The 20,158-nt window shown below is 43.7% G+C and overlaps 1 protein-coding gene across 1 annotated transcript in view; it reads right to left on the bottom strand.

Annotated features, from left to right (window-relative positions):
- Positions 1 to 440: 440 nt before the first annotated feature.
- The window catches only part of LOC128346326 (uncharacterized), a 151,097-nt gene continuing 131,379 nt past the window's right edge, over positions 441 to 20,158 (bottom strand). Inside the window, exon 2 of the mRNA XM_053299506.1 lies at positions 441 to 1,101. Coding sequence (XP_053155481.1) covers positions 485 to 835 — 351 coding nt within the window. The 5' untranslated portion in view covers positions 836 to 1,101 and the 3' untranslated portion in view covers positions 441 to 484. The remainder of the gene's footprint in view (positions 1,102 to 20,158) is intronic.

Genomic DNA, 20,158 nt, shown 5'->3' with positions numbered 1-20,158 from the left:
CAGAGGCCATTTGCGCATGCGTGATAGCCATTTTTTTAAACAAAAGAATCACAAACACACACACACCCCAGACCGAGCCGAACCCAGGGGGGGGTTCAAGGGGGTGACAGACCGAACTGGCCCAGTTGGGTTCAAGGCTGGTCCGGCCTCGAACTGAACCAGGCCAGCTGGTTCCGTGCACACCCCTAATTGACAGCCCCCTCCTTGAATTTGCAATGTTCATTGAAAAAGGAAAGGCTCTAGCCCTTTTATTTGTGGTGGTAAAATAAAAGGCAGTATTTCAACCAATTGCTCTCTGAGTAGTAAATGTGCTCTCATATTCCAGTGACTAATGACTAAAGGCACTGGAATAATTGACAAGCACCTTGGGATAAGGTTAAAAAAACGAGCAACCTTATTTTTACAATTTATCATTTTAATAATACCCAATGCAATTAAAGTTCTTGAAACATCTTAGGCTACCTGTATTGATGTTCTGGCTGTTCTATAATGATTCACCCTTCTTCTTGGGTTCCCTCAAAACAATCATCCTGGTTTTGGATCTGCTCCCATGCTGTTCCCATGAAGCTACATAAATAGCTCCTGCATTCATCTGAACATTTGGTTTCTCAAATGTTTTTTCACCAGCTTTCCTAGGACACTCACTGTGTCCCAATGGAGACATCCCATTAATCTTCTTCTTCTTCTTCTTCTTCTTCTTCTTCTTCTTCTTCTTCTTCTTCTTCTTCTTCTTCTTCTTCTTCTTCTTCTTCTTCCATTCGTAGGTATAATCTTGATGGATTGAAATAGTATCAGGAACTCTTCTGTTTCTAAATTTCACCAGTCTAGACATCATGGTTTTGAGGGAAGTGTTACATTACTAGAATTCAAAATCAAAGTTCTTTAGTACATTGCAGACATTACATTGACAGGGGGTACAATCTTGCATAGTGCACCTGCACAGAGTAGCATGCAGAGTCATCCCACAGTGGTCAGTAGCCTCTCCTCTTTCAGCAGGAATTCATGACAAGGTAGTTTTGCATCCAAAAGCTCATTCTCCCTCAGCTCTCTGCATGTGGTTCTTCTCTCACTTTTTCTGGATGTCAACTGTGTGCTGGGGGCCTGAGGGAGAACAAACATGTGTAGGAGAGATGCAGAAAGGCCTTCTTTGGAATGAATGACATGGCCACAATGCTACACATCCAGCAAGGGGTGGGGGGTGGCGGCTTGGCAAAATATCAGACAGCTCTACTATTGGGATGAGTCCACATATTATTCTATATGTGTGTGCCAGGTAGGATTGCACCCAAAGGCATCATTGAAAAATTCCAAAATGTAATACTTTGTAAATTTGCTATGTGGTAATTATGAACAATTTGCCAGATATTTCCTAAGGTGGGCTATCCTATTAATTCAGTGTGTTATTTGGTAGAAGGGAGGAGGTAGTGTGAGACTTGAATCAGCAAAGTCAAACTTCACATTCATTTAGCTGATGAATCTGCTTAATGAACTAAGAAAACATGAACTAGAAGCCATCAAACTAATGAAGTTGGGATCCATACAAACATTCTGGAGCTGTGGTTTGCATGTGAAGATTTGCTGATCTGAACATATCTTAAAATGCAATTGGTGAGTTAGATGAACTCAGTCAGATTCCGTTTGCACAATTGCAATCAAGCACTTAGTCCCAAACTCACAACTAGTTGTACTTCAGAACTGACCAGAGATTCTCCAGAATGTCTAACAACCAAAACAAGGCCCATATGTAGTCAATGACACTTGGATGTGGGAGACTTGAGGTCAAAATCCTGCTCTGCCATCAAGCTTTCAGGGCCAATTCTCACACATTTCCCAGAAGCGAGCATGGATTATAACCAAGCCCGCACTCGGCAGGAAGCAACAGCTCACAACTTCCTGACACATTTGGTGCCTGTCTGAAAACATGTTTGTTGCATTCACTATTTTTTATGTTTAGGTGTATGCTTAAAAATATTTTAGGTGGAATCGTAAAGCTAAATGTGTAGTGTGTGAAGTAGTCCAAACTGAGCCGCTTTGGGCACCATCTATCAGCCAAACCTATTTTACTGGATTGTTGTGACTTGTAAGCATAACTGAATAAGAATTGTACGATGGATGCACTATAGAAATTATTTGCAGAACTACACAAGAACCAATGTGGATCTGAACCAGGAAGACCTCTGTAATTCCTGCTCAGCCACAAAGCCTAGTTCTAGATGGCCTTGGGCAAATCACTAAAACTGGCATGGGGGATGTGGTTGTATGGTAGAACGCATGGTTTGCAGACAGGTACCAGGACTGAGTCCTTGGCATCTCCTCTTAGGAACATCTCAGGCAACAGGGATAGAAAAAACTTCATCTTGCAGTCTTACAAAGCTGTTATCAGTGGCTGACATCCCAACCAAGTACCAATGCAACAAGAGAAGCACTAGGGCTTATGAAATTTTCAACTAACTCATTGAAATTTTCAATGAGTTAGTTTTTTCAACTAACTCATTGAAATTTTTTCAACTAACTCATTGAAATTTTCAACTAACTCTACTGCTGACTTAGTGGTGGAGGCAAATTTTGATGACCTTCACTTTCACGGGAAGCCAAAAATATGTCCTTGATGGTCACACAGCCCTCAGGGACATATTTTCAGGTGACACATAGGGCTTCTGGGAGAAGGGGAGGTAACTGAAATTCTCTCTCTCTCTCTCTCTCTCTGTCACACACACATCACACACACTAGCACCAGTGCAGAATTTTCAGATGCACTAGTGCCACGCTGGCACTTGTCCTGTTGGACTGGGGCTGGAAAGGAAAATGAGAATCACAAAGCTTTATAGACACAATCACTCTGGTACCAAAGTCATAAATGGGAAGAAAGGCTGTGTGAAAGGAAAAGGATAGTGAACCTACATCAGTTGTTTTTCAAATTGCCCAAAGAGTGATCTCAGCCAAAGGGAAATGAGATAAGTCTGTTCTTCTGCTTTATTCTCCTGAGGCAGAACATAGTGTGACATAATCAGCAAAGGAAAATTATCAGCTCAACAAACAGAGAGAGTGATATAACACAGTGAACATAGACCAGTGGCACTTGGTCCACATTCACCTTTTGGGGAGAGATGGAGAACTATGTGCAGAAAGATCAGGTTAGCTCTTAGGAGTAACAAAACAAGACAAGTTTTTGTAAATATGGTTTCCATTGATTGAATATGTCAATAAGGGATGGTCAGTTTGTAATCCTCCATCCACTCAAATCAAAATTTGGAATGATGTTCTTTCTTGAATTTTGTTTTCAATTGTCTCCTAGCAAGTTGCACCTGCATGTTCAGCAACCAACAATCTCCTCTTAACACTGGACTTGTGTATAACCTCAAATGGCCCTTAATTTCTGGCTTATATTTTAGTTTTTATTGTTTGTTCTTTTCCGTTGCTGCACAGTTTTTACACATGTGCTGTATTTGTCAAAAATAAAATTAAAAGGGGGGAGATAGAGAGAGAGAGAGAGAGAGAGAGAGAGAGAGAGAGAGAGATTTCTGAGTCCTTTAGAAAATGACACATTTGCAATAGCTGCTCCCTTCTATGTGAGTGAAAGCTAAACTATCTAAACAAAGATAGAGAGGTCAATGATGTTCTCTGCATTAAGGCTTGGAGAAGAATCTATGGGGCATGGAAAGGTTATCCCTACCATTCCAGGTAGGGCACACTCCCAAGAGTTCTTCTCTGAACTTAAAGAGTTTGGAGAAGTTCTCTACCCTTTCCCTTGAACAATTCCACACATCTCCTCACCCTTTCCTTCCCATCCTCATCAGGGCAGCAGGACAAGAAGAAGCAGCATCACAAGGGAAGGAGACAACTTTGTCACTCAAGTGTGTTCCATACCAGTGTGCCAGAAAGGTGGTGGTGATGCCACACAGGAAAGTATTTTTCCCTTCCCTCTCTTGTCACTTTGACGAGCTGTTCTACAGAGTGAAGGAGCAGTGACCCTTGGGATTTTGGAGCACATCCTTGAGATTATATTAAAAAGAGCAACACATAGACAGGATTTTAATAGGCCTTAGAGTCACAGTACTCTGACAAAAAACAGTTTCAAAGGGAGACTCCAACAAAAAGCCAACAACGTAGAAACCATTAGCAAATCTGTCACTACAGTACTTCGTCCCAGCAAATCCTGGGAATGTCTAGCTAACTACAGAAAGTAATTGCCCCTCTTTAGGCATTTATTCACATAATCGGTTTTTCTGTACCTATTTATCACTAGCAGTTGCTAGTCGGGAATGGGTCATCTCCATGCTGATTGGATCTTTATCATTTGATTGGATCCTGTATTCATCTGTGTTCTGGGTGTTCTCTGTTGAACCTTACTGTTTCAGTCTCTACACAAATAATAAAAGATGTACTAAACAGGTTAATATATTGTTCCTTGCTGTGCTGGGCTCTAAGTAAAGACCTGCAGCATGGTTTCTCTTGTCCCTTTAGAGGGAGGGAGGGGTCTGGAGGCTTTGTTGAACTTAAGGAGAAGCCCAAAATTAATCCACTGTGCCTGCATACAAAACTCTATAATATACTGAGATGTACCTATGTGACATCTATCTTTGGCACTGCTTGACCTTTTTTGCCTTAAATTTTTTTAAAAAAATCTTCTTCTCTCTGTACTCATGGTAGTTATATCTAACAACTTGAATGGCCACTGATATTGAGCCCCAAAAGCCACAATAAACAAGTTGCCATAAGAAGAAGAAGACTGTTGGTATCTTGTGATTATTTATTTATTTATTTATTTATTTGAAATATTTCTATACCGCTCAAAACATGCATTTCTGGGCGGTTTACAGATTAGTTCAGTTATTACTCTACTTGGGTTGAGTTGTATTGGGGAAGGGTAGGAAGTTAGCCATATGGCTCACTTTGATGTCTTCTTTTAGAGAGAGTTACAGTTCTGTGAAAGAATCCTAGGGGCTTTGGCTTCAATCTTTATCTAAAATTCAAAATATTGGAAAACACTGAGTCCATTCAGACAATAAATGTGCAGAAGCAGTTTGAATTGAACTGGGTTCGATTCAAACTGGCCCAGTTCAACCGATTCAAGCTTAAATTGGAACAGCACCCCAATAATTTGGATTCAAACCCAACTGTTTTGACCAGTTTGGCAGGCTTGCAAAAGGGAATTGAGTAAGGATTCCCCTTTACCAGCAAAGGGGGAAACCTACGAGGTTGAAAAGGGTGGGCAGGGGCAGGCGGGAAATCAAATTTGTGTGGTAATGCAAATGGCCTCCATGCATGCATGGGGATCACTCTAATTGCCTCTGCGCTTGCATGGAGGCCCAAACTGGGCCCCCGCCAGTCCCCACTGATGGGGGGAGCACCAGCGGGGCCTAGGGGAGCCCCTGCTGGCCACCAAGTAGCTGATGCCTCTGAGGAACTTAAGGTGATCTCCCGCGCACCCACCCCCCACTTGCCCTTTTCAACCCCTTAGGGTTCCTCCTTTGCTTGTAAAGGAGAATCCTTACTGGATTCCCTCTTACAAGCATGCTGAACTGAACTGAACCAGTTCAACCCAATTCTAGTGCATGAACCAAATCACTGGCCAGTTCTAATGAACTGGCTCATGGACTAGCAGTTTGGTTTGAATTCAGTTCAAATTCAATCCAACCACCCAGAGAGGTCCTGTGCATACCCCTAACAACAATGATGCCAGAAATATCTGATGGAATATGGGTTTCATGATCACACACCTTACTTCATAAGAAGTAATATTTGACCTAGGTGTGTTCATCTATAGATGTACATACAAGCCACTCACATTCTGCAATTCTCTACCTTCAAACAAATAGGTATGTTTTGCTCTATTGGGCACCATCACAGATGATTGATTGATTGATTAAGTGCCGTCAAGTCGGTGACGACTCTTAGTGACCACTTAGATAGATTCTCTCCAGGATGATCTGTCTTCAATTTGGCCTTTAAGGTCTCTCAGTGGTGCATTCATTGCTGTCGTGATCGAGTCCATCCACCTTGCTGTCGGTCATCCTCTTCTTCTCTTTCCTTCAACTTTCCCCAGGTATTATGGACTTCTTAAGGGAGCTGGGTCTTCTCATAATGTGTCCGAAGTATGATAGTTTGAGCCTGGTCATTTGTGCCTTGAGTGAAAATTCTGGATTGATTTGTTCTATGATCCATTTGTTTGTTTTCCTGGCTGTACATGGTATCCTCAAAAGTCTTCTCCAACACCAAAGTTCAAAAGCGTCAATGCTATTTCTGTCTTGCTTCTTCAAAGTCCAGCTTTCGTATCCATAGAGTGTCATGGGGAAAATAATTGTCCAAATGATGCTAATCTTTGTAGATATAGACACGTCACGGCATCTAAATATCCTTTCCAAGGCCTTCATTGCAACCCTTCATTGCAAACCTTGCCATTGCAACCCTACCATCAGGGATAGGGATATGCAATTTCCCAATCTTTGGCCTTCAGGAGTGAAATCATGGTGACCTTGACATACTAAAGCCACACCTATCCATAAATATCAACATTTGTTTCTTAGATATTATGAGAGGTGGGGAGGCAAGACATAATAGCATTATAATGCACTCCTTTTATTACAGAATTTGTGCAGTGGTTGATCAAAATCTTTGTGGGGGCGGGGGGATGATGATGATTGATGATGGCACAGTGTGAATGATATCTTATGAGACAATTGGACGCCTGAGCTACAGAAATTCAGAGGCCACTTCCAACTCACAAGCAGTGCCAGACAGTGCTGGCAGCAGGTTCATGGGGCCCCTTGGCCAAGTACCCTGGCAGGGCTTCTTATCAGTGAAGGCCTTGCTGGAGGTTGCCATCTTGTTCATAATGCAACACTTCCACCCCTGCTGTTGAAACACTGGATGATGAAGCAGGGACATTACATTATAGGTAAAGAAAGATGGCAGCTGTCAGTGCGGCAGTCAGAGAGCTCTGGGCCACTGCCAGCACTGCCTTTTGTTGGGGATAGCGTTCCAATACATCAACCTTTAGCACCAACTATCCTAATGACCACTAGGGGCACTTGGAGTAGAGATAGTGAGTAAGGGTCTCCCAGCTGTTCTACCTTTCTCTACTCTATGACCTCTGATTGGACTCTTCAGGTATTTCCTGTGAGAATCAGAATCCCTTCCTTTCCTCCTAGAGAGCAGATAGGAACATCTATCTATCTCTCTACCTATTCATTATGTAGTTCTATAGATTAGGATTAGGTCTTTCCTATCCCAAATGTAGTTCACCAATAAATACTTAGTATTTAGTTCTACAAGAATCTCCATGTGCTTTCTCTAAATAGTTGCAACAGCTAAACTCTGCATTCTATGCTGTAACTGGAGTATGTAGCTTCTTTAGCGCTAATTTACTGGGGGTAAAGAGAGCCAGTGTGGTATATTATTTTATTTATAATTTATTTATTACATTTATATCCCGCTCTTCCTCCAAGGAGCCCAGAGCAGTGTACTACATACTTCAGTTTCTCCTCACAACAACCCTGTGAAGTAGGTTAGGCTGAGAGAGAAGTGACTGGTCCAGAGTCACCCAGCAAGTATCATGGCTGAATGGGGATTTGAACTCGGGTCTCCCCAGTCCTAGTCCAGCACTCTAACCACTACACCACGCTGGCTATAATGGGTAGAGTGCTGGACTAGGACCAGGGAGACCCAAGTTCAAATCCCCATTTGACCATGATACTTGCTGGGTGATTCTGGGCCAGTCATTTCTCTCTCAACCTAACTTACTTCACAGGGTTGTTGTGAGGAGAAACTTAACTATGTACACTTCTCTGGGCTCCTTGGAGGAGGAGCGAAATATAAATGTTTAAAAATAATAAAATAATAATAATAATAATAATAATAAAAATTACAACCCCCAACAGTTTTAAGATAAGTCCTCACAAGGGTTTAAAGGAAGTGGTCTTGGTGATAACAGAGGCAGTTTGGAGTGCTTTTCAGTAATGGTGGCCATGAATGTTTTTTCATGAAGGCCTCAGTGGTTGGCCATGGGCCCTTTGATGGTCCTAGACCCTCAGCCAGTGCTTGAGTTTATCAGTCCTGAATGCTGGCCCTTATATCAGAAGTAATTTTCAATTACATATATTTAAAACCATTGAGAGCAGAGCTAGGGATGATCTACTAGAAATCAAGAGCCTAAAACTAGTTTTACTTGATGCTACTTCAGTCCTTAAGAGGGGAGGAAGACCTCCAGGGAAATCCTATGAGGAAACACTACTTCAGCCTTGTCCATGGCCAGTGGAGCATGAGTGAGTGACAGCAATTTCCCTGCTCCGTGTTGGAGGCCTGTGTGGAGACCTGATTCTGTGTACTGTCTCTTTTCTTCTTTCCCTCCTCCTCCAGAATTCTCCTGTGTCAAACCGATTATACAAGGGCCAAATGAATAGCCATTCATTCTAGGTGACAATGATTGAGGCTACTACTTATACTGACCACCACAAACACTGCACAACATTAGTTCAGACCGGATGTCCAATAGGGAAGGCTTGCATTTAATATTCATTGCAAACAGGAGATGTAGCTACAGTGCCAGGAACGACTGTGGTGCTGCAGAAGCCCATTCCAACAGGATGACAAGAGAAAAACAAGAGCTAGTCATTGCCCATCAATAAACTGAACCTTCAAATGCTCCCACTAATACCAGTCCTGACATTCCATAATACATTTTAAAGGGATGTGAAATGCATGAGATGGACAGCCATGTCATTAGCAATGATGGGAGTTCTATATATATGATCCTTTTCACCATGGGGAAAATACATCTCTCATGCTTCTTGAATCACACCATACCTCTTCAATACAACAAACTAGCCTGACTACTCATTCATTCTACAGAGCTTTCCCTATCAGTAAATCATGGCGTATCTACCCGACGACACTCAGCCACTTATCCGATACATCCTTGTTATATTTGGGTTATTTCCACTATGAAAACAGGCAATGCAACATTTTACTGAGGGAGAAAAGATAATATTTTACTATAATATGATGACTTTCCAAAACGGCACCCTTCTCATTTTATAATATACCATTACATTTAACAAGGTTGCTTTCATTTCACGCTGAGGGATGAAAGGTGCCATATACAAAATGGAAAGGATTCTTAAGCTATGAATACAGAGGAATGGCTTCTTGTAATGCGCACAGGCTGCCTGGGAGGTTTTGGTTTTAATGAATGGCCGAGGGGGAGATGATGACGGAGATAAGAATAACGACAAACCCCAGATTGCATAACCCAAACTGACTGCAATTATCTTCATTGCCTGGAGATATCCTAAGGAATCAGATAATCAATGGTCCTGTTGATGGAAACTCCATTTTGCATAAACTGATGAAAGGGACAAAGAAAATGTATTGTACTTATTCATTTTATCTTTAAAATTTATATCCCACTTAACAATCTCAACATGAAGCTCAAACTAGTTTGCAAAAAAAATCACATTAAAATCACAGTATGGAACAAAACTAAAACCACCATAAAGCTAGCAAAGTAGCCTCCAAAATTATATAAAAGCAGCAGAGATAAAATAGTTCAGCCAGAGCATAGTTGAAAGGTTTTTCAAAGTAAAAGAAATTCTAACTGCTCTCCTAAAGTTATCGAGCACCAGGGAGGTCTCTCTAGGGAAGCCATTCCACAGAGCAGATGCCCTCACTGGGAACAGCCAGACAGCCTGGATTAGAGCCTCCCCAGAAGACCCAAGGGACTTTCTATGGGAGATGGGGCTATATGTAGGGATGGGGCCCAAGCTCTATGGTAGAGCTGTTGCAGTTGCCTCTTGTGGTTAACCCTTTACACCCCGTTATTTAGAGCAGCTGTAAGCTATATCAGGAAACTGTTGTGTGCAAAGCTCCAGTCCAGGATTTACACCAGAGGTTGGTTCATGTTCCTCACAAGGGTATTGCAATGGAAATATTTAAAGCTAGAGAGAAAAACTTCTATAAATATACTAGTTTACTCATATAGCTTTTAGTACAGCAAATATAGGGATTATAACATAAACAAAGCTTAAGACATCAAACATAGCACTGATTTCACAGGCATTTCATGAAAAAATAGTTTCCAGGAGCATTACTTGAAGATGCATTAATTCATGTACTTACTTACAAAATGTACAGTAAGATGTGTCAAGTGAGGTGGCCCGAAGGCAACCTGACCTCCGTCAAACTTTCCAACTTCTTTATCCTAATATTTTTCATGATTATACAAAACCATAATTTGGAGAAACACATCAGCATTCCTGTCCTCTCTTACTATACAGCTAGTGATCATGTACACATTTGTTTATTGCTTTTTTAAAACTATTGTTACTTTAACTCAAATTTACAATTAACCTCCTTAGCTTCCTTCACTTATCCTTATGTTGTGGCAGCATTAGAAGAAGAAGAAAACTGACAGGGGCACAGAACAGGGAATGTGCATTTATTGGTGGGTGAGCTGGGTCCCATGTATTAGATTTCTGAAAAGAAATGAGGGGTGGGGTGGGCAAGCCACTTTTTTGGGCAAGCATGCCCACCCACGCCCACACCACCAGAGCTGCTCTTGTTTGAGAATCAAGAGCAAACTTAGATAGATCCTAAAAACATCCTGTGAAACATCCATTTTATGTAAGCATCTCTGAAAATCACTGAGCCTTTTCACACAATCATATGGGGGTGGGGGTGGGCATAAAGAGCTCCTAACCTGGAAGCCACAGATGAGCAGAGCCTCTGTTTCGGTCTGCAAACCCAACACACAGATGATCCAGGAAGCAGCAGGCTCCATTACTGAAAATGAGAGTTGGGTCCTCCAAGGATTGAATCAGCTGTTCCCTGTTTGGCCACAAAGGGGCAGGAGGTTGGACCAGCCCTACTGAAGGCATTGCAAGCAAAGGATCATAGAGTGTGCTTTGAAGAATGGCACATTCACAGATGTCAACCCCTGTAGCCGCACAGCCCCTATACAATCATGGCTGCTGCTTCCTGAGTTCTGCTACCAAAGGCAAATGCACCCAGAGGACCAAAACTTCATAGCAGGAGCGTTCACTTGATGTCCTAGCTGGGTAAAGAGTAGGGTAGAGGATCTGGGTTACACAGATGTGAGCAGGATGGTTTGGAGGGATTCTTGTGGGTTCACACAACCATGAACCCCTAGGTATACTGCTTTCTACTTTCTTTTTCATGATCATGTGAATGGGCTCACTAAGTTGCAAGAGCAAAGGTTGGCCGCACTTGCACATAACACAGAACTAGAGGTTGCTGAACCTGCAGTTAAGTTTTGAAACCGTAAATAGCATCACAGACATTCATCCAACTGTGAATGTTGGATGAAACTTGGCAGCCTCAAGTTTCCGGGCAGGGGTGCCACTCCCTCCTCCTAGCCCAATATGTCTTCATTCCATCAAGTTTCATGACACTCATGTCCCCAGTCTACAGGTAAGGCCTTGGCATGTCACCAGGGCTGCAAGCATTGAAGTGGGTGTGAACAACATGATCATGCATTTTCAACAGGGACCATCTGCCCTTGCCTGGGGTAGGGCATTTAAACCCTTCTCTTCACACCACCTGCACTGCAGCCCTCACAAAAGGCCTGAAGACAAGCAGTATCACACAAGGACATAAAATGTAAAAGGGGGGATATAGAAGGGCTCTGTTTCTGCTGTTCCTGCAACCCTGGAAAAGTTTTGTGATAATTTTCCAGGAGGGAATATGTATACAAGGGCAGGCAAAGGTTCCTGGGGTATAGGTCCATAAAAACAAGGGAGGATGCTGTGATAGCAGACCGGGTAGAAGAAGACCAAGAACCTCCAACACACTCCCATCCCCTCGTTGGCTTGCAGGCTAGGGATTAGACTTCTCATGAGAGGACCAGTCTACTGAGGAGGACCAGAGCCCCAGTGGGCTTCGGCTCTCCACTGGAGTTAGACTATTCAAACCTAGGGGGCCCAGCTCATGTGGGGGCCCTGTTCTCACTGGTTAATAATAGAGCTTATAATCTGCACCTTTCTCTCACCACTATACCCTTACATGCCCTTGGCAAGTGGCATCTTTATGGGTTGCCCAACTTAGGGATAGGGGTGTGCATGGAACCGGCTGGCCTAGTTCGGTTCATGGCCGAATCAAGGCCATGCCTCGGCCTCGCAGAGGGCATTGGTGCATGTGCGGCTGCCACCAAAATGGCGGCCGCACGCTCATACGGAGGCCCGAAAGGGCCAAAAATGATGAATTCCTGGGCCGTGGCAGTGATAAGGATGGCCGGCGGGGTTAGAGGGAACCCCTCACGCGGCCTCAGTAAGCCCCCCAAAGGGGCTAAAAGTAGTTTACATTAACTTAATTTTTTTTTAAAAAAAATTGCAGACCGGTCCAGACCGGATCCAGCGGTCCGGTTCTGGTCCGATGGAACCAGGGGGGTGGTTCAGTTAGACCCCGAACCCCTGAACCCCTGAATCCCTGGACTGAACCGCCGGACCACTGGAACGGTCCACACATCCCTACTTATGGAGTCATTGGGACTCCAGCTACTTTTTCTAATACTCCTTCATTGCCAGAGTTGTGGGGAGCTCTCCACAGAGTGGCCACCTCATCATACCATCCCATTTTTCTGCATTTTGCCAAAGGGGGTAGCAGGAGACAAGCTCAAGCTGGGTCATCCACCACTGCTGCTCTTCACTTTGCTGTACTTTAAAGACCGTAGTATTGCGGCACAGCATCCATGTTGCCAGGCAATGGTTGGAGGAATGTAGGGATGGGGGGGGGCAAGTTCCCTAAAAGATGGCCAGTGAGTCACATAGCAAGCATAGAACTGGTGCATTTCAGGGCTGGTCTGTGTCACCCTCTCTATGGTTTCCGGAGCAGAAACAACAGCAGAAAAAATGTAAGTCATGGTGCTATCTGCATTCAGACATAATGTTGCTGCCCTGAAATCTCAGATTGGAGCAGTGAAACTCACTAAATAACTGAAGGTTCAAATGGGAGTTTAGCAAAGGAAACCTAGGATCATTTTTTCCACATTCAGACATACATGGAATCCAACCTCTGCCCAGTTTTACTCTGGTTCTGTGTTACATGTGAATGTGGCCATTGCAGATTAAAAATGGTTACAGGTAGGTTATAATTTCTAGGCTTAGCTGAATCAAATGAAATTTTAAAATGGCTGATTTTAATGCTAATATCCATAATAGAGCATCTGCTTTGTATGCAGAAGGTCTACGGCTTACTCTCTGGCATCTACAGGTAGGGCTGGAAAATACTTCTGCCTAAAACCTTGGCGAGCCATTCGCATTAGAAAATACTGAGCCAATGGACCAAGGTTTGACTCACTATAAGGTCGCTTCCTATGTTCCTATGAAAAGGTGGTCAATCAGGTATCTCAATCTGGGTAATGCTTTAGAGCTCAAAAGCTCAATTTGAATGGTAAATGGAGCTGGAACAAAAGTATCTAAGGGCTTTCTGAAATTATGATGATGATGACAATGACAACTATTGTTATTGGTCATTTATTTCTAGAACATATATAAGAATTAGATGCTGCATATACTGTCAAATGAAAGTTGACTCAGGCCTATCTTCAAGTTTACAATCTAAATAAATCCAAATTATATCTTATAAGAGATATGGAGTGACTACCACTCTGTGTCTCTTTATTCTCTCATTCTTGGCTCATGCAATGTGATGTCATTGCACTGTGCATATCTGCCCTATCCCCTGCCTCAGTGTTGTTGGGGTTGGGAGGAAGTCCTAAGATGTGTGTTGAAAAGCCTTAAGGTAATCAAACAAATTAGTATCCAGTTAAATATCCAGTCTACATTCAAACTAATCAAATTTGGGCTCCAGTCACCTCAGTTAACCACTAATGACAACACTAAAGGGCCCATGGCATGTAACCTCTGGCCACTTGTCAATTGTCAGGAACCTCTCACAGAGGAAGGCAGAAGGAGATGCAGTCAGGCACCTGAGCAAGATGATGGCTGAGCAGGAAGCTACCCAGAAGAATCAGCAGCTCCTAGTTCTTCACCATTCCTATGGGCCAATTGGTCAGTCCTGGAGCCATGAACATTATGACAAATCCACAGTCCTGGGGGTGGTATGAAGATTGTCAAGGGTTCTTTCATGAGAGGAACCATCTGCTTATCAGGTTGTTGTTAAGCAGACAACATTGTGCTACAGTAGCTAAGACAGTTGTGCTGGGGGGGATCTCTTTCTCCCTTTGGGGTTAGGAGGAGTATGGTCATTATTGTTACAGCAGTGAGCTCATTTTTAAAGGCTCTCACACATTCAGTTTAATTCACAGACATCATGTGACAGATGACAGCCAATCCAGGAGGGACTCATCATCTCTCAATGTAGCTCTTACTGTCTGAAGTTATAAAAAATAATAATGCAAGATGACTCACCATTACATAGCAGTTGATGATACCATATCATGGCTTTCACACATTCAGATTATAAAGTAATAAGATAAATTGTCATGGGAATAACATAATGCCTTAGATTAAAGTGTCAGTAATGTTGCCTCTTAATTTAAGATGCCAGAGTTTGAAATATGCATCCCTGCTTCCTCCAGATCATTGACATTTAAATTAGTTAAATGGACTACTCATAAGAGAGATGCTCTTCACTTTTCTGGGATTACTACTACCCTGTTTAAGTTTTTTAAAAAACAAAACCCCTACCATAAACCTTTCATATGTATTTCAAAACACACACCACCGGCAACTCTAATAACATGCAGTAATTTCTGTGACTTCCATTCTCATTGTTTAAATGTACAGCTTACTGCATTTGTATTATACAAATGCCAGAAGCAATTACTATAAGAGTAATGAGCTTCCTCCTCCTTCATGAGGATCTCAGAATACATTCTAGATCAAATCTATAGAGCTTCCAGCATTTGTATTACCAAACTCAGCAGAGCTTGGCAACCTGGTGTCTGAAGTGAACTATATAGATTCAGCAAATGCATACATCATATTGGGGGCCGGGGTTTCAGAAACTTGAAGGAGATGCTCATCAGGTTTCAGTTTATGGGTCTAAACAATTGGGCAAAGTGCAGCTGCATGATTCCCAGACTCTTAACCATGGCTAGGAGGTTGGGAGCTAGAGGTGTGCACAAAACAGATTTTGCATTACATTTTCATTTTCAACTCGAAATGAAATGCAAAATCCTTGAAATGATTTGTTGAAACACTAAAAACACTAAAAACACTCAAATTTTTTAGAGTCAGTTTTGAGTGTTTCAAGTGTTTTGGCCATAGGGAATATTGGGAAACTCAAAACACTCCATTGTTTCCCATGGGTAGCAACTAAGGACACCAAAATGGGTTGGGTAGTAGGGCATGATGAGTGCTACCTACCACCCAACCCACAAAAGAAATGGGCAAGTGGGCAATTTCTTAACAATTTTTTTACCTTTCCCCCCAAAAAACCCATAGGATCCCATGGGGAAAGGTTTAGATTTTGTTTAAAATCACCCACTTGCCCATTTCTTTTGTGAGCTGGGTGGTAGGTAGCACCAATCATGCCATACCACACAATCGTAGAGCTACCCATGGTGAACAATGGGGAGTTTCAAATTACCCATTGTTCCCTATGGCCAGAACAAGCAGAATGCCTTGAAAAACACTACAAGCACACAGTAAAAGGGAATTTCTGTCCATCCCAACAAAGAACACAGATTTCAAAGGCAGTCCAAGAATGTTCAAAAAGAATCGTTGACCCAGAATCCACTGCCAGCCACAGTGCCTGCACTGCAGTAACATCATTGGCTCTCTCACACAGATTATTTAGATCCTTTCCAAACTGGCTTTTGGGTGGGCTGTGGGGTTGAGACTGCCTTGGTCAGCCTGATAGATGATCTCCAAATGCAATCGACCGAGGGAGTGTGACTCTGCTGATCCTTTTGGATCTCTTGGTGGCTTTTGATACCACTGACCATGATATGTGCTGGGTCGCTTGAAGGAGGTGGGATTGTGTGGCACTGTTTTATAGGGATGTGCGAAATGTTTCGGGTACAGAACGATCTGTACCCGAAACAGCGAATTTCGGGTGATCCAGAGCTGAACCGAATCACCCTCAAAGAAGTCCGAATAATTTCGGATCCGAAACAATTCACCCCTGTTTTGGATCCGAAATATTCGGATGTTTTGGAGCTCCATTTTGTGGCCTTCTTCCCCCCCCCCACACACACACATTTTGAGCAATGATGTCTATTTGAATTTCCCGCCTTTTTGCATCCCATTGACTTCAATGCAAAAAGGTCTGATGTGATGTCTGCTCAAATTTTGGGTCCCAGGGGCAAAAGAGTGGGGTGGGGTGGTAGTGCCTAATGGGTGGAGGCTATCACCCAAATTGCAGAGGGATTGAGCAAAGTGCTGATATTTGGTGAATTTTTGAAGTTTACGCGTTTTTAAGGTTTTCCCCCATTAGGTATAATGAAGGGTGTATTGCATCACGTCAGGGGGAAAGGGGTGGCCTAGAGCGGTGTGGGGTTGGTGGTAGTGCCGGGTAGGGGCAAGGAAGCTACCTGAATTTTTTTCAAAGGATTTGGGCAGAGGGCTGATTTTTAGTGAATTGTTGAAGTTTACGTGTCTTTAAGGTTTTTCCTCATAAGGTGGTATAATGGAGCTTTCAGCAGCCCCATAAGTGCACTTGGGGGGTGCTGGGGTGGCCCAGAGCGAGTGGTGGTGTAGTTCACATAGGGTGCCAACCACCCCCATGGGTTTCTAACCCATGGGGTAAAGGGTTCTGTTGTTTCTGAGGTATTCTGAGTGTGGATTCTATGATAGCAAATTAGAGTGGATTCATGGTGTCTCATAGAAAATCTCATTTGCTATCATAGAATCCACACTCAGAATACCTAATGGGTGGGCTGTGGCACATATGGTTTGGAGGCTGGAGAGTGTGAGACAAGCTGCCAGTGGTGTTGAAGTAGATGGGGGTGGCCATGAGTCAATCACCCTCCATGGCCAGGTCAGGATAGCCCAGCATGGGGAGGCTGGCCTTCAGGAAGACCAGCCACTCCGCCAAGTCAGTATCCAAGCATGCACCACATCCCTGGCCATGGAGAACACACTCTCACTCTAGACACTGGTTGGTGGGCATAAGAGGATCCATCCAGCAACCATCACCAAGTCTGGCCAGACTTGGTGAGGCAGAACTACCGGCTCACTTGGCCCTGCCAGGGAGACTGTGCTGCTGGAAGTGGTGGTGATGCTGCTGCTAGGAGGTAGACAGCACACAAGCATTAGGTACTCCAGCACGCTCCTCCTGGTTGTGCCCCAGCCTCATCTCCTCTGTTCACCTGACCTCCAGGTGGTATGACCAGTTCAGGTGTGACCAATTCACCCTTCATCAGTTGGGTCACATAGACAGGTCAAAGCATGCACTGCTCATGCACCCAAGGGTGTCCTAAGCCAATCCACCACTCCAGTTCTCACCTGACCTGCCAATGCAATTGCTTCCTCAGTAGTCAGCGTGAACTGGAGATCAACCATTGTCTTCTCAAGGAGAAGAGTGGTGGGCAAAGCCTGGCTCAGCATTGCTGTCTCAGCACACAAGCTGTTCATGGCAACAAAGAATGGCTCAAGTGCCAAGACAACCTTAGAAAGGAGCAATGATTCCTAGTTGGATAGTTCGCACACTTCCAATCCATGCCTCCTTGTAGCGTTGTTTCCCACAGCCTCTGTGTGGCATTGCCATGCACATGGCTGGTGTGCATGTGTGCCAGTCATTTGCGTGCAGATGCCATGCAGAAACTTCAGGGAACAGTGCTGCCCCCATGTGGCCAGTTGGGGACTGGGCACCAGGCCTGGAAAAGCAGTGAGGTGAGGAGGAGCAGGTAGGGGAGCTCCTTCCTGTTTCCTTAAGAGAACTGCTCCCCGCCCTGCCAACCCATGCATGAGCCATTTGTGCACATCTCTAGAGCTAACCATCTGTACATGTTAATCATGTTTAGGAGGTCAGAGATCAGGAACCTTACATCTGTATTCGACACTGCTTAAATGAAAGGTCTTCAGCAAGATCTGTTTTTTACTCTTATTGCAGAGTAACCATGGATAAAAACACTGCTCTCTATAGTGCAGTGAGTCTGTACTGTATTCTTATCATTATTTGGAATACAATCATATGCTTATATTTTGAATTATGCCTAGCATCAGTGTTCCTTCTAAGAGAGATTCCCAGATATTGTTGACTACAACTCCCATAATCTCCAAGCAAAGGCTAATGCAGCTGGAGATGCTGGGATTTTTAGTCAACAACATCTGGGAATCCCTGTTAGAGGGAACACTGCATAGCACCAACTGAAATCCCAGCCCAGAAAGGAAGTGGGACCCATGGTGGTGGCAAAAAAGGGAGCCCAGAGAAAACAGAAAAGGCCCCCTGAAACCTGGAGCTGTACAGGTACTGCTACCACACCTAGCCTCTTACTGCTGAGTGATAGGCAAGCCATATTGTTCTACCATATTCTGCTCTGGCTCCATATTTACTTCATCTAGACAGAACCACATGATCTTCCATAAAAGTTTTTTTCCCCACCCAAACGTCTGCTGTCTTTAATCCTTCACTGCCACCTTCCAACTTTCTAAGGGTATTCTCACGATCACTGGAAAGTGGGCTAAGGGAGCTTAGCCCGCTTTCCAGTCATCGTGGGAACCACCGGGCTCGCACGCTAAAGTACCCCTCCCATTAAACAAGGTTAGCAGAGTGAGTGCTCCGCTAACCCAGTTTATTTGATCGTGTCTTGCTGCGACAAGCAGCCACCCGGTCTCGGGGGTCTCTCCAGGATGCCCCGCGCACTCTTGCGGGGCATCCTGGAACATCCGAGAGGTGCTCAGCCCCCGATCCCCACAGCCCCTGCCAGCTCCATGACGGAGCTTGCAGTCATCATTCCAGGGCTGCAGGAATGATCGTCTGCGGGGAGAGTGGGCTAAACCCGCTCGCCCCGCAAACTCCATCATGTGAAGAGCCTCTCTGATATGTGGTTTAATATTTCCTCCTCAAATCTACTTTCCCATGACACTTTTGGCCCATGCTCTAGACTCCATACCCCACTGTAACTAAGCCCAACTACATATCGGTGAAATGATTCCATATTCTGAAATGATTCCATACAATGATTCCATATTCCCCTGCTAACTGGGCAAAGAGGCACCTTTTACCGTGGTGATTCTCTCAGGGGGAGAGTAACTGGCCCTATCCACCCCCAGCACAGTACTTCCAGTGACTGTTGCTGGTGTGTGTCTTATGTTTCTTTTTAGAATGTGAGCCCTTTGGGGACAGGGAGCCATCTTATTTGTTTGTTATTTCTCTTTGTAAACCGCCCTGAGCCATTTTTGGAAGGGCGGTATAGAAATCGAATTAATAAATAATAATAAAATAATAATAATAATTCCTCTGTTTACCCCACTTCCACTTCCCACCTCCACTTCCCTGAGAGGACAGCAGGTCTTGTGGTAGCAAGCATGACTTGTCCCCTTAGCTAAGCAGGGTCCACCCTGGTTGCATTTGAATGGGAGACCACATGTGAGCACTGTAAGATATCCCCCTCAGGGGATGGAGGCACTCTGGGAAGAGCAGATGGTTCCAAATTCCCTCCCTGGCTTCTCCATGATAGGGCTGAGAGAGACTCCTGCCTGCAACCTTGGAGAAGCCACTGCCAGTCTGTGTAGACAACACTGCGCTAGATAGACCAAAAGTCTGACTCAGTATATGGTCGCTTCCTATGATCCTATGTTGTCTCCCTATTGTCTGTTTGATTCCCCTTAGGGCAGGGACCTCTCATTTTATCTGTTGTAAAGTGCTGTGCAAATGGATAACACTACAGTATAGATAACAATAACACCACAACATTCTATTCAGGATTGTTTGGAACCCTGAAATAAAGTTTGAGCAGCATTAAAGAACACATTATTTTGATCAACAGTAATGCATTGAGCTTGGCTAGCTCAATAAATTTGAGAGTTGCTTTGTGAACATAAAAACAGGGAATTCCCACTTGGCATTAATCATCCTTGCTTATGGGCATATTCATGCACATATCTGAATCCAAAACCATTAAATACTTTATTATAGACTTCTTCTGGAATGCCAGCTTCTTAGGATAAAAAAGCACATAAACATTTTTGGTATATGAATAAGCTGATTACACTTCCACTGTTTTTATCTGTTT

The sequence above is a fragment of the Hemicordylus capensis genome, chromosome 2 (assembly GCF_027244095.1).
Source record: "Hemicordylus capensis ecotype Gifberg chromosome 2, rHemCap1.1.pri, whole genome shotgun sequence".
Classification (NCBI taxonomy): domain Eukaryota; kingdom Metazoa; phylum Chordata; class Lepidosauria; order Squamata; family Cordylidae; genus Hemicordylus; species Hemicordylus capensis.
The sequence above is the reverse complement of the archived record's forward strand: the minus strand, read 5'-3'. Positions and strand labels throughout refer to the sequence as shown.